The following is a 15085-nucleotide window of genomic DNA, read 5'->3' as shown; positions in this document are numbered from 1 at the left end:
ACCATCTGCTAAGTCTCCCTTGACCCAGGGTTATGCGTGATTTTTTGGTAACTTCCCCATTTGCTAAATCTCTCCAGTCATTTCTTCATCCCTCTTCCTTCCTCTTCAACAACTCTGTCAGAAAAAGGAGCCACTGTCTGAAAGCTTTCACATTTCCTTAACTTTCATATGTGATATGTATTTCCTCCAGCTGCTGCTTGTCAAGTTGATTTTTATACATACACTTATAATATAGTTTCAAAAACTGATTATTGTCACTAATATAAAATAAAGGATAGGCTAAATTTCCATTATAAAACACTTATTACCCAATCTTTTGAATACATTAGGCTTCGCACTAGGCATCTGCAAATGGAATTGTACATTCTGCAACATTTTTTGTTAAAAAAATGGTGTTCCCCATAAACCAGACTTTGTACAATCAATCATGAGTACCCATATGCCTATTAAAATTGTATACGCGAGGAAACTGTTTCGAGCAAATAGGACATATAAATGGATTTAACTTTTTACATGCACGCAAGTGTATTCGCAAACGGTATTCGTAATTAAAGGTTTTTGAACAATGTGGACATGAAAATGATTGCACATCCTTATGTCTCAATATATGAGCTCCAAGTTGTTGCTTACGGGAAAATGCTTTTGAACAAATATCACAAACAAATTCTTTTATCCTATTATGTATTAGACTATGCCTCCTCAAATTGTTTGCATCAGTAAAAGGCCTTGAACACACAGCACATATATGTTGCTTCTCCTTCATGTGACAAAGCATGTGTAATTGTAAACTCTGCTTCAATGTGAAACTTTTTTCACATACAGCACAGGTGTAGTCTTTCTCTTTCCTGTGAACAAGCAGATGTCTTACGAAGTTGCTGCGGTTATTAAAATGCTTCAAGCATTTGGGACAAGCAAACTCTTGCTCTGATTGTGTAATGAATGAAGATTTCTGCAATAATCGAGCCAAATAGATAATCTTACTCTCTTTGTCATTTTTCTCATTGAGATGTGAACTGTTGTTCTCTGTGCAGATATTCTGATTTTCTTCATTATTACTTTCTTGTTCTACTCCACTGGAGGTCACTGGCAATTCATATGATGTCACACTGTCTCCAATATTAATCTTACCCTTTTTGTCATTGTGCTCTTTATGCTGCCATTGAAAACTGTCTTTCTGTGTACACTGATTCTTGTTTACTTCATTACTACTTTCTGGTTCTTCCCCATTTGCAGTCACTGGTATTTCATACGACATTATACTGTCTCCAATATTAACCACAGTCTCTTTCCGCTTATTCCTTTTCTGTTTCGGGTGAGAACTGTCTTTCTTTGGGCAAAGATTCTTGTTTTCTTCATTACTACTTTCCGGTTCTCCTCCGCATGAAGTGACTGGTATTTCATGCAATGCCATTCTGTCTCCTATATTAACCTCAGTTTCTTTGTGTTTATGCTTTCTCCGTTTTGGATGTGAGCTGTCTTTTGTTGAGCACAGATTCTTGCTTCCTTTATTACTACTTTCTGGTTCTTTTCCAATGGAAGTTACTGATATTACATGTGATGCCGTACTGTCTACAGTATTAACCTCAGTGTCTTTGTGTTTATTCTTTTTCCTTTTCAGGTGTGAACTGTCTTTCTTTGTACACAGACTTTTGTTTTTTTCATTACTACTCTCTGACTCTCTCCCATCTGCAGTCACTGGAATTTCATGTGATACCATACTGTCTCCAATATTAACTCCGGTCTCTTTGTGTTTATGCTTTTTCCATTTCAGATGTGAACTGTCTCTCTTCGTGCACACATTCTTACTTTCTTCATTACCATTTTCTATTTTTTCTGCATTAGAAGTCACTGGTACTTCATACGACACTATACTGTCTACAGTATTAACCTCAGTGTCTCTGTGTTTATTCTTTTTCCATTCTGGGTGCGGACTGTCTTTCTTTGTGCACAGATTATTGTTTTCTTCATTACTGTTCTCTGGTCCTCCTCCATCTGCAGTCAGTGGAATTTTATGTGATGACATACTGTCTCCAATATTAGCCTCAGTCTCTTTGTGTTTATGCTTTTTCCATTCTGGATGTGAACTATCTTTCTTTGAGCACAGATTCTTTCTTTCTTCATTGCTACTTTCTGCTTCTTCTCTGTTTGCACTCATTGGTATTTCATACGAGACCATACTGTTGTCAGTATTAATCTTACCTTCTTTGCATTTATTCTTTTTCTGTTTCAATTGTGAACTGTGTTTCTTAGTGTGCACATTCTTGTTTTCTTCATTACTACTTTCTGGTTCTTCTCCACTTGCAGTCACTGATATTTGACATGATGCCATACTGCCTCCAATATTAACCTCAGTCTCTTTAGGTTTATGCTTTTTTAGTTTTGCATGTGAACTGTGTTTCTCTATGCACACATTCTTGTTTTCTTCATTACTTCCTTTTTCTTCTTCTCCGTTTGCACTCACTGGTATTTCATACAAGACCATATTGTTTCCAGTATTAACATTATTCTCTTTGTGTTTATTCTTTTTCCTTTTCAGGTGTGAACTGTCTTTCTTTGTACACAGACTTTTGTTTTTTTCATTACTACTCTCTGACTCTCTCCCATCTGCAGTCACTGGAATTTCATGTGATACCAAACTGTCTCCAATATTAACTCCGGTCTCTTTGTGTTTATGCTTTTTCCATTTCAGATGTGAACTGTCTCTCTTTGTGCACACATTCTTACTTTCTTCATTACCATTTTCTATTTTTTCTCCATTAGAAGTCACTGGTACTTCATACGACACTATACTGTCTACAGTATTAACCTCAGTGTCTCTGTGTTTATTCTTTTTCCATTCTGGGTGCGAACTGTCTTTCTTTGTGCACAGATTATTGTTTTCTTCATTACTGTTCTCTGGTTCTCCTCCATCTGCAGTCAGTGGAATTTTATGTGATGACATACTGTCTTCAATATTAGCCTCAGTCTCTTTGTGTTTATGCTTTTTCCATTCTGGATGTGAACTATCTTTCTTTGAGCACAGATTCTTTCTTTCTTCATTGCTACTTTCTGCTTCTTCTCTGTTTGCACTCATTGGTATTTCATACGAGACCATACTGTTGCCAGTATTAATCTTACCTTCTTTGCATTTATTCTTTTTCTGTTTCAATTGTGAACTGTGTTTCTTAGTGTGCACATTCTTGTTTTCTTCATTACTACTTTCTGGTTCTTCTCCACTTGCAGTCACTGATATTTGACGTGATGCCATACTGCCTCCAATATTAACCTCAGTCTCTTTGGGTTTATGCTTTTTTAGTTTTGCATGTGAACTGTGTTTCTCTATGCACACATTCTTGTTTTCTTCATTACTTCCTTTTTCTTCTTCTCCGTTTGCACTCACTGGTATTTCATACAAGACCATATTGTTTCCAGTATTAACATTATTCTCTTTGTGTTTATTCTTTTTCCTTTTCAGGTGTGAACTGTCTTTCTTTGTACACAGACTTTTGTTTTTTTCATTACTGCTCTCTGACTCTCTCCCATCTGCAGTCACTGGAATTTCATGTGATACCAAACTGTCTCCAATATTAACTCCGGTCTCTTTGTGTTTATGCTTTTTCCATTTCAGATGTGAACTGTCTCTCTTCGTGCACACATTCTTACTTTCTTCATTACCATTTTCTATTTTTTCTCCATTAGAAGTCACTGGTACTTCATACGACACTATACTGTCTACAGTATTAACCTCAGTGTCTCTGTGTTTATTCTTTTTCCATTCTGGGTGCGAACTGTCTTTCTTTGTGCACAGATTATTGTTTTCTTCATTACTGTTCTCTGGTTCTCCTCCATCTGCAGTCAGTGGAATTTTATGTGATGACATACTGTCTTCAATATTAGCCTCAGTCTCTTTGTGTTTATGCTTTTTCCATTCTGGATGTGAACTATCTTTCTTTGAGCACAGATTCTTTCTTTCATCACTGCTACTTTCTGCTTCTTCTCTGTTTGCACCCATTGGTATTTCATACGAGACCATACTGTTGCCAGTATTAATCTTACCTTCTTTGCATTTATTCTTTTTCTGTTTCAATTGTGAACTGTGCTTCTTAGTGTGCACATTCTTGTTTTGTTCATTACTACTTTCTGGTTCTTCTCCACTTGCAGTCACTGATATTTGACGTGATGCCATACTGCCTCCAATATTAACCTCAGTCTCTTTGGGTTTATGCTTTTTTTGTTTTGCATGTAAACTGTGTTTCTCTATGCACACATTCTTGTTTTCTTCATTACTTCCTTTTTCTTCTTCTCCATTTGCACTCACTGGTATTTCATAGAAGACCATATTGTTTCCAGTATGAACCTTATTCTCTTTGTGTTTATTCTTTTTCTGCTTCAGTTTTGAACTATCTTTCTTTGTGCACAGATTTTTATTTTCTTCATTACTACTTTCTGGTACTTCTCCATCCACAGTTGCTAGTATTTTATAAGAGATTATGCTGTGTCCAGTAATAACTTCAGTATCTTTGTGTTTCTTCTTTTTCCGTTTCTGGTGTAAACTGTCTTTCTTTGTGCGCATATTCTTGTTTTCATCATTACTACTCTCTGTTTCTTCTCCATCTACAAGCACTAGTATTTTATGTGATTCCATACTGTCTCCAATACTAGCACCAGTCTCTCCGTGTTTTTGCTTCTTCTGTTTTAGATGTAAATTGCCTCTCTTTGCGCACAGATTCTTACTTTCTTCATTATTATTGTCTGTTTGTTCTTCATTAGAGGTTACTGGTATTTCATATGAAAAGATACTGTTTCCAGTATTAACCTTAGTCTCTTTGTATTTCTTCTTTTCCTGTTTCGGATGTGAGCTGTCTTTCTTTGTGCACAGATTCTGGTTTTCATCATCACTAATCTCTGGTTCTTCTCCATTTGCAGTCACTGGTATTTCATGTGCTGCCATTCTGTCTCCAATATTAACCTCAGTCTCTTTGTGTTTATGCCTTTTCCGTTTCAAATGTGACTTGCCTTTCTTTTTCTCATTTTCTTTATTATTACCTTCTGGGTCTTCTCCACTAGAAGTCACTGGCATTTCACAGGAGACCACACTGTCTCCAGTATTAACCTCAGTCTCTCTGTGCTTATGCTTTTTCCATTTTGAATGTGACTTGTCTTTCTTTCTCTCATTTTCTTTATTATTACTTTCCGGATCTTCTCCATTAGAAGTCACTGTCATTTCACATGATGCTATACTCTCTCCAGTATTACTCTTATCCTCTTTGTGTTTATGCTTTTTTCGTTTCAGGTGTGAACCGCCTTTCTTTGTGCACAAACTCTTGTTTCCTTCTTTACTACTTTCTGGTTCTTCTCTATTTGCGGTCACTGGTGTTTCATATGAGACCACACTGTCTTCAGTGTTAACCTCAATTTCTTTGTGTTTATGCTTTTTCCGTTTCGTATGCGAACTGCCTTTGTTTGTGCACCGATTCTTACTTTCTTCATTACTACTTCCTGGTTCTTCTCCATCTGCAGTCACTGGTATTTCATGTGCTGCCAGACTGTCCCCAGTATTAACCTCAGTTTCTCTGTGTTTATGCTTTTTGCATTTTGAATGTGACTTGCCTTTCTTTTTCTCATTTTCTTTATTATTACTTTCTGGATCTTCTCCACTAGAAGTCACTGGTATTTCACATGATACCGTACTGTCCCTATTATTACCGCTAGCCTCTTTGTGTTTATGCTTTCTTCGTTTCGGGTGTGAACTGTCCTCCTTTGCACACAAATTCTTGTTTTCTTCTTTACTACTTTGTGGTTCTTCTCGATTTGCGGTCACTGGTATTTCATATGACACCACATTGTCTTCAGAGTTAACCTCAGTCTCTTTGTGTTTACGCTTTTTCCGTTTTGTATGTGAACTGCTTTTCTTTGTACACCGATTCTTGCTTTCTTCATTACTACTTCCTGGTTCTTCTCCATATGCAGCCACTGGTATTTCATATGACACCACATTGTCTCCAGTATTAACCTCAGTGTCTTTGTGTTTATGCTTTTTCTGTTTTGGATGTGAACTATCGTCCTTTGTGCACAGATTTTTACTTATTTCATTACTGCTTCCTGATTCTTCTCCATTTGCAGTCACTGTTATTTCATGCCCCGTCTCACTGTCTCCAGTATTAACCTTACCCTCTTTGGGTTTATTCTTGTTCTGTCTTGGATGTGAACTGTCTTTCTTTGCACAAAGAAATTTGTTTTCTTCATTACTACTTTCTGGTTTGTCTTTATTTGCAGTCACTGGTATTTCATGTGGTGCCATACTGTCTCCAATATTAACCTCAGTCTCTTTGTCCTTATATTTTTTCCCTTTCGGGTGCAAATTGTCTTTCCGTGAGTGCGGAATATTGTTTTCATTGTTACTACTTTCCAGTTCTTCTCTATTTCCTGTCACTGTTTCATGTGATGCCATAGTGCTTGCTATAATAACCTTACTGTCTTTGTATTTATGCTTTATATTCTTGTTTTCTTCTTCCTTCAAACTATACAAGTGATCAGCATTTTCTGATTCTTCACCATTTGTATTTGTAGTCTTTGGTATTTCATTTAACCATCTGTTGCTTCTAGAATAAAATTCAGACTCCAAACTGTGCCTGGAAAATAACAAAATATACTGCTTTCAGTCATAAAATAATACAAATGAATTATTTTGTTATGCTTTCTTATATTCAGTTGGATAACAAATACAATTTGTAATTATACAGTGACCAGTTTCAACAGTAAGCTGCCATCATAATCAAATCTATAAACAGGATCAAATGTTAAGCATCAGAGTACAGATCCAAATGTCTGTAGTTTGATCCGCTGTGAGTCCATCGATTTATATCTGTCTCCTATCACTTCTTTTGCCTTGGACCACATTTGTTAGTCTCAAAAATGCTGCATGGCACTGTAGGCCTACCTCTAACTCTCTGGATAAGTCTGAGCACACGCAAAAGGAAGGTGTACGCATACCATCTCCCCAGGCAATGCTTAACAAAGCACTTAGCTGCTCAAACCAATCTTCAAATTTAACACTGCTTTTTTAAACCAGGAATAACCAAACTAAGCAAGCCTAACAAATGAACTATAATTAGCTAGATAAAAATTATTGAAGGTATCCCTCTCATTGGTACTGTATAAAAAAGATAATGCTGATTCTTAGGAATGAAATGTATGCGGCAAACTTAAACTTTAGCCTCTAGCAATTGAACCAAAATATCATTATGCATTCAGTGAATGTTTGCTTACAGTACAGTTACGTAAAATAATATAAACTGTGAACTACAAACATATATGAGCAATTGCTTTTGATAAAATTAAATCAAAGAAAGGATTAACAAACCATGTCATCAATCACTGGTAGTGCGATTTTTGCAGGAAACAGCTTAACATAACACTAAAATGTCTATTTAGAATAAGCAGGCAATACGAAAACATGTCACCAATTTAATATAAATACACTCCTGGAAATTGAAATAAGAACACCGTGAATTCATTGTCCCAGGAAGGGGAAACTTTATTGACACATTCCTGGGGTCAGATACATCACATGATCACACTGACAGAACCACAGGCACATAGACACAGGCAACAGAGCATGCACAATGTCGGCACTAGTACAGTGTATATCCACCTTTCGCAGCAATGCAGGCTGTTATTCTCCCATGGAGACGATCGTAGAGATGCTGGATGTAGTCCTGTGGAATGGCTTGCCATGCCATTTCCACCTGGCGCCTCAGTTGGACCAGCGTTCGTGCTGGACGTGCAGACCGCGTGAGACGACGCTTCATCCAGTCCCAAACATGCTCAATGGGGGACAGATCTGGAGATCTTGCTGGCCAGGGTAGTTGACTTACACCTTCTAGGGCACGTTGGGTGGCACGGGATACATGCGGACGTGCATTGTCCTGCTGGAACAGCAAGTTCCCTTGCCGGTCTAGGAATGGTAGAACGATGGGTTCGATGACGGTTTGGATGTACCGTGCACTATTCAGTGTCCCCTCGACGATCACCAGTGGTGTACGGCCAGTGTAGGAGATCGCTCCCCACACCATGATGCCGGGTGTTGGCCCTGTGTGCCTCGGTCGTATGCAGTCCTGATTGTGGCGCTCACCTGCACGGCGCCAAACACGCATACGACCATCATTGGCACCAAGGCAGAAGCGACTCTCATCGCTGAAGACGACACGTCTCCATTCGTCCCTCCATTCACGCCTGTCGCGACACCACTGGAGGCGGGCTGCACGATGTTGGGGCGTGAGCGGAAGACGGCCTAACGGTGTGCGGGACTGTAGCCCAGCTTCATGGAGACGGTTGCGAATGGTCCTCGTCGATACCCCAGGAGCAACAGTGTCCCTAATTTGCTGGGAAGTGGCGGTGCGGCCCCCTACGGCACTGCGTAGGATCCTACGGTCTTGGCGTGCATCCGTGCGTCGCTGCGGTCCGGTCCCAGGTCGACGGGCACGTGCACCTTCCGCCGACCACTGGCGACAACATCGATGTACTGTGGAGACCTCACGCCCCACGTGTTGAGCAATTCGGCGGTACGTCCACCCGGCCTCCCGCATGCCCACTATACGCCCTCGCTCAAAGTCCGTCAACTGCACATACGGTTCACGTCCACGCTGTCGCGGCATGCTACCAGTGTTAAAGACTGCGATGGAGCTCCGTATGCCACGGCAAACTGGCTGACACTGACGGCGGCGGTGCACAAATGCTGCGCAGCTAGCGCCATTCGACGGCCAACACCGCGGTTCCTGGTGTGTCCGCTGTGCCGTGCGTGTGATCATTGCTTGTACAGCCCTCTCGCAGTGTCCGGAGAAAGTATGGTGGGTCTGACACACCGGTGTCAATGTGTTCTTTTTTCCATTTCCAGGAGCGTATATATTCACCCAGTGGAAAGTAGTAACTTCAGGTGGATGAACACTACTGTTTTACAGCAGTTCGTTTAATAAAGTCTATGTTTATTATATACAGTCCCATAGATTATACCAGTTTTGTAAAATAGGTTGTGCTGAAATCTTGATTTCTTACTGTTTGTCTCTCCTACAAAAAAATTTACAAGTCACGTTAACCTATTACCAACAATCCTCATTGCTAGCAATGACTTATGACATATTTCATCAAACTGTCTTTTGATTCACTATATAGGAAGCTATGGTTGATTTCTATTAGTTTTTCTCTTTTTATATGTTATGTAAAATTTTGTAAAAAGAAACAACACAATGAATGAGTTTCTGGTTTTATTGTTAGAAGGCATAATTTGTAATGCAGCGTTCTTTCCCATCTATGTACATAGTATGTTTTTTTGTTATCGTAAGTTGTATCACAACATATGCACCTCAGGTTGTATGAAGCTCTTGGTATGCTACTTTTGATCTTTTTATTTTACAATATAGTTGTTAATTTGTTGGCCTTGCTAACTTTTTTACCCTTGTTTGTAGATCTGAAGAAGACAGCAGAATATAGTCAAAACTAATCACTGCATGACAATAAACTGTGATAGTTGTACGAACAACTAAACAAACAGAATAGTTGTATCAATATCTGAAATTTTTATCTTGAACTCGGTTGATGTTCAGCAACTGTAAGCTTTAATGAAGGATGAAAATAGCGAACCAGCTGCAGAAATTTTATTGCATTGGCCTTGGTTTCTATACTGTCTTATCTTCATGAGAATGAGTAATAATTGCTATAAACTAATTTAAACAACATTGAAAAATAACAGCTGTCTCAAAAACCACAAGTACCATAAGAAGTATTAAAAACAGAATAGGTATTACTTACATAAGTTCACGTTGTATGGGGAGATGATAAAACCATTTGAGCTAAAGTGCTTAAGTCAACATTAAAACCACAAGCATAGCAAGCCACTATGACTGACAACAGGCTGAAAGTTTTGTCATTTGATTACACCGTTACATAAAAACAGTGCAGTATGTGCCACCTATGGGGCACAAATAGTGTGTAGCAGTACAAATTAATGAAACAGTTACATTATAAACGAGAATAGTTATAACAAGAGGCCAAGCTTAAGAACAGGAGTATAGAAATAGATAATAAATGAAATATACAGGACATGTTGCAAAAATAAAACAGGCAGTTCACAATCTAGCTTAGATAGCACTGAAGTGCTCAAAATGAACAGAATTAACAGAATAGGAATAATAGACATGGAATACAATAAAAACAATTAAAAGGGGAGAAAAATAATGATTGAGAACTATGCATAAAGATCTTCGGTCAAAGAAAGATAATATGTCAAAAAGCTGGGAGTAGCATTAAGAATGAGGCCAATTGACAGACATAAGCTTAAAAATTTCCAGTTCTTGAAGAATATCTTTATGGGCAATAATAAATTCATCAACTCCCTTTCGTTTGTGGCCTGAAATAAGCAAATTATCAGCAAAGGACGAATTACAAACATTAGTACTTTCTATTCCTAATAAATGCTCTTTATCTCTTTTTGGCCAAAAGTTTACTTATTTGACAGTCTTTTTATTGTGCCTATCTGCAACTCAACATCACCGCTATATGGTGAGTGGAAATCTATCCTTTTCATAATACTGCCTTTATATCTGATAGCTCTTCTGGCCTGTAATAAACTGTACAAGTGTCACAGGTTATTTTATAGACCTCTGAATTACACAAATTATGCCATTAATCAGTGATTTCAAATTGTGAATTAAGTTTTTCTGTAAACTGTTACTAGTGGAAAAAGTGACTTTGAATCCATATCTTTTTTCTAGCAGATGACAAATTCTATAGGAAATGGTCCCTTGTTACAGTGCTGAGCAAAATTTTTTGCTTTTACATTGTCGTTATTGGCAGTATTGCCTAAAGTTATCAGAAGTTATCATGCTGTTATTTTTTGGTTAGAAAATATTATTTACTATGGAATGTTGATAACTATTATCAACTGTTATAGTTTTTATTAAATTCATTTCAACTTCTAGTTGTTCTGGAGATAAAGATATTGAAGAAACCTGACGAACAGCTGAGGGAAGAAAGACTTTTTTTTTAGGAGATTGGGGATGTGTTGAGATGGAGGGTAAAATTTGGTCTGTGCTATTTTCTTTTTGAAAAATGTCGAAAAAGATATTTTCATTAATTATAGCTAGAGTAAGATCTAAGCAATTAAAGGTTCTATCAAACAGGGACAGGGAGCAGCTAGCGCTCGCAGGCACCCGCTGCGGTCTGTGTGTCGCAATGTTCTGCACACACACACAGGAGGCGGGCACCCGTGCCTGACTGCCCTCAGTCCGAGGGAATGGCTGGCAGGTTGTTATTTGATACAGAGACTGAGGCGGGCAAGTGTTGTCATGATGGTGGGAGAAGCACAAAGACTGACTCACTTGGTGCATGCAAATGTATTTTTGAATGATACACAACACGTGACATGAAAGGCTGAAACTTGGAAGCAAAAACTAACAGCATCATAACTTTAGACAATACTGCTAATAATGACAGTAATAAAGCAAAAACTTTTATTCATTACCATACTTATGGACCATTTCCAACAGAGTTCGTCACATGCCGATATATACAAATGGATATTATATGGATACAAAAGTCGACTTTTCCACTAATAACAGCTTACGGAACCATCTAATTCACAATTTGTAATCATCGAATACTCTTCTGTATAATTCATGGGTTTGTAAAATAATATGAGACGCGTGCCCTGTTTATTAGGTAGGACAGACTGGAAGTTAACTGTTTTCTTAACTTGTGCGGCTCTATGTTGTTTGCACCCCATAGTTGGTGCAAAATGCACTGTTTTTGCATAGCTGAGTAATCAGTTGACAAACCTTTCAGTCTGATATCAGTCCTACTGCCTTGCTATACTTGCGGTTTTAATGTTGACTTCACTAGATAACTTTTACTTATTCAACTTGAGCTTTTCAGCTCAAACGGTTTCATTATCTCTCCATACACTGTGAAAGTATGTATATACTTCTTGTGCTACTTAAGGCTTTGAGATGGCTGTTATTTTATTACACTGATTAAAAAATTTTTATACGTAAATATAACTCTTCTGGTGAACACGGCCCTCATACCCTTAGTCGATATCAAAATCACGGTCAGTGCAATAAAATTTGTGCAACTGGTCGACTACTTTTATCCTGAACTGAAATGATTACATTCTATTTTGCCCAACTATGTTAGCAAACACACACAAAACTAATTGCATAACATTTTTGGTAGATATATAGTAGTTGTACCACAACTATGGTGCAGAAATGGTGGAAGAGCATTCTACATAATGCAGAACAGCAGGCCTAATCAAGACATCAAGGGGCACTGTCAGCAGTGTTACAAAATTCATCATAGTGTCATCAAAAAAGGCAAAAACCATGTACATAAACGAAAGTAATCAATTTTTGAAAATATAATGTAATTGGATAAACAAAAAATCTACTCACCAAGCAGTGGCAGGAGAACACACATACAAAGGTATTCAAATTTGCAAGCTTTTGGAGCCAATGGGTCCTTGTTCTGGCAGAAGGGTTCAAGGGGAAGGAAGAGGGTTGAAGAAAAAGGACTAGAGAGGTTTAGGAAATGGGGAGAGTTTGGTAAAGGCGCCCAGAATCCCAAGTCAAGGGAGACTTACTGAACAGGATGAGAAGGGAAGACTACTTGTTGGGGACAGCTCCAGATGAGACTCGAAAACCTGAGAACTTAAAGGTTGAAGACAGGGTAACACTCAAGATAGAGATTACTGCCAAAACATCACCCGTGAGTTAGCAAGAGTGTGAAGCTAAGTGCACTGTATGTGACAGGGAGAGGGTGGGGAGGTGACAGGTCAGAAAACTAAAAGGGAGAGAAAAAAGGAGTAGTTACTGTGAAGAAATGCTGAGAGTAAAGAAATTAATGTAAATTAAGGCCAGGTAGGTGATGAGAACCTAGGACATGTTGTAACGCCACTTCTTACCTGCGGTGTTCTGAGAAACTGGCATCTGTAGGAAAAATTCAGGTGCCAGGTGTAGTGAAACAGGCACTAAGGTCATGACTGTTATATTGTAGAACATTCCCTGCAACAGGATATTGTGTGTTGCCAGTATAGATTCCCCGCCTAAGCCCATTCATTGTTACTAATAACGTGGTGGTAGTCATGTTGAACCAAACAAAAGCACTGGCAGGTCGATAGACACCACCAATCAGTCCTTTTTCTTTGCCCCTCTTTCTTCCCCTTCAACCATTCTGGCTGAAGAAGGAGCCATTGGCTCCGAAACCTTGCAGATTTAAATATCTTTATATGTGTGATCTCCTACTGCTCCTTGGTGAGTATATTTTTTATCTATGCATTTACAAAAAACATGCATTACACACAAAAATACAGTAGAAGAAGAATGGGTAGCTTTGAGGGATGAAATAGTGAAGGCAGCAGAGGATCAAGTAGGTAAAAAGACGAGGGCTAGTAGAAATCCATGGGTAACAGAAGAGATACAGAAATTAATTGATGAAAGGAGAAAATACAAAAATGCAGTAAATGAAGTAGGCAAAAGGAAAACAAACGTCTCAAAAATGAGATCGACACGAAGTGCAAAATGCCTAAGCAGGGATGGCTAGATGACAAATGTAAGGATGTAGAGGCTTACCTCATGAGGGGTAAGATAGATACTGCCCACAGGAAAATTAAAGAGACCTTTGGAGAAAAGAGAACCACTTGCACGAATATCAAGAGCTCAGATGGAAACCCAGTTCTAAGCAAAGAAGGGAGAGCAGGGAGGTGGAAGGAGTATATAGAGGGTCTATGCAGGGGCGATGTTCTTGAGGACAATATTACGGAAATGGAAGAGGATGTAGATGAAGATGAAATGGGAGATATGATACTGCGTGAAGAGTTTGACAGAGCACTGAAAGACCTGAGTCGAAACAAGGCCCCGGGAGCAGACAACATTCCATTAGAACTACTGACAGCCTTGGGAGAGCCAGTCCTGACTACCATCTGGTGAGCAAGATGTATGAGACAGGCGAAATTTCCTCAGACTTCAAGAGGATTATAATAACTCCAATCCCAAAGAAAGCAGGTGTTGACAGATGTGAAAATTACTGAACTATCAGTTTAATAAGTCACAGCTGCAAAATACTAACGCGAATTCTTTACAGACAAATAGAAAAACTGGTAGAAGCCGACTTCGGGGAAGATCAGTTTGGATTCCATAGAAATGTTGGAACACGTGAAGCAATACTGTCCCTACGACTTATCTAAGAAGAAAGATTAAGGAAAGGCAAACCTACGTTTCTAGCATTTGTAGACTTAGAGAAAGCTTTTGACAATGTTGACTGGAATACTCTCTTTCAAATTCTGAAGGTGGCAGGGGTAAAATACAGGGAGCGGAAGGCTATTTACAATTTGTACAGAAAGCAGATGGCTGTTATAAGAGTTGAGGGACATGTAAGGGAAGCAGTGGTTGGGAAGGGAGTGAGACAGGGTTGTAGCCTCTCCCCGATGCTATTCAATCTGTATATTGAGCAAACAGTAAAGGAAACAAAAGAAAAGTTCGGAGTAGGTTTTAAAATCCATGGAGAAGAAATAAAAACTTTGAGGTTCACCGATGACATTGTAATTCTGTCAGAGACAGCAAAGGACTTGGAAGAGCAGTTGAACGGAATGGACAGTGTCTTGAAAGGAGGGTATAAGATGAACATCAACAAAAGCAAAACGAGGATAATGGAATGTAGTCGAATTAAGTTGGGTGACACTAAGGGAATTAGATTAGGAAATGAGACACTTAAAGTAGTAAAGGAGTTTTGCTATTTGGGGAGCAAAATAACTGATGACGGTTGAAGTAGAGAGAATATAAAATGTAGACTGGCAATGGCAAGGAAAGCGTTTCTGAAGAAGAGAAATTTGTTAACATCGAGTATTAATTTAAGTGACAGGAAGTCGTTTCTGAAAGTATTTGTATGGTGTGTAGCCATGCACGGAAGTGAAACATGGATGATAAATAGTTTAGACAAGAAGAGAATAGAAGCTTTTGAAATGTGGTGCTACAGAAGAATGCTGAAGATTAGATGGGTAGATCACATAACTAATGAGGAGGTATTGAATAGGATTGGGGAGAAGAGAAGTTTGTGG

The 15085-nt window shown here is 38.6% G+C and overlaps 1 protein-coding gene across 1 annotated transcript in view; it reads right to left on the bottom strand.

The window, feature by feature from the left end:
- Positions 1-421: 421 nt before the first annotated feature.
- LOC124552303 overlaps positions 422-15085 on the bottom strand; it is a 79549-nt gene continuing 64885 nt past the window's right edge. Inside the window, exon 10 of the mRNA XM_047126578.1 lies at positions 422-6611. Within this exon, the coding sequence (XP_046982534.1) occupies positions 422-6611 (6190 nt within the window). The remainder of the gene's footprint in view (positions 6612-15085) is intronic.

The sequence above is a fragment of the Schistocerca americana genome, chromosome 10, assembly GCF_021461395.2.
Source record: "Schistocerca americana isolate TAMUIC-IGC-003095 chromosome 10, iqSchAmer2.1, whole genome shotgun sequence".
NCBI classification, from domain to species: Eukaryota; Metazoa; Arthropoda; class Insecta; order Orthoptera; family Acrididae; genus Schistocerca; species Schistocerca americana.
The sequence above is the reverse complement of the archived record's forward strand: the minus strand, read 5'-3'. Positions and strand labels throughout refer to the sequence as shown.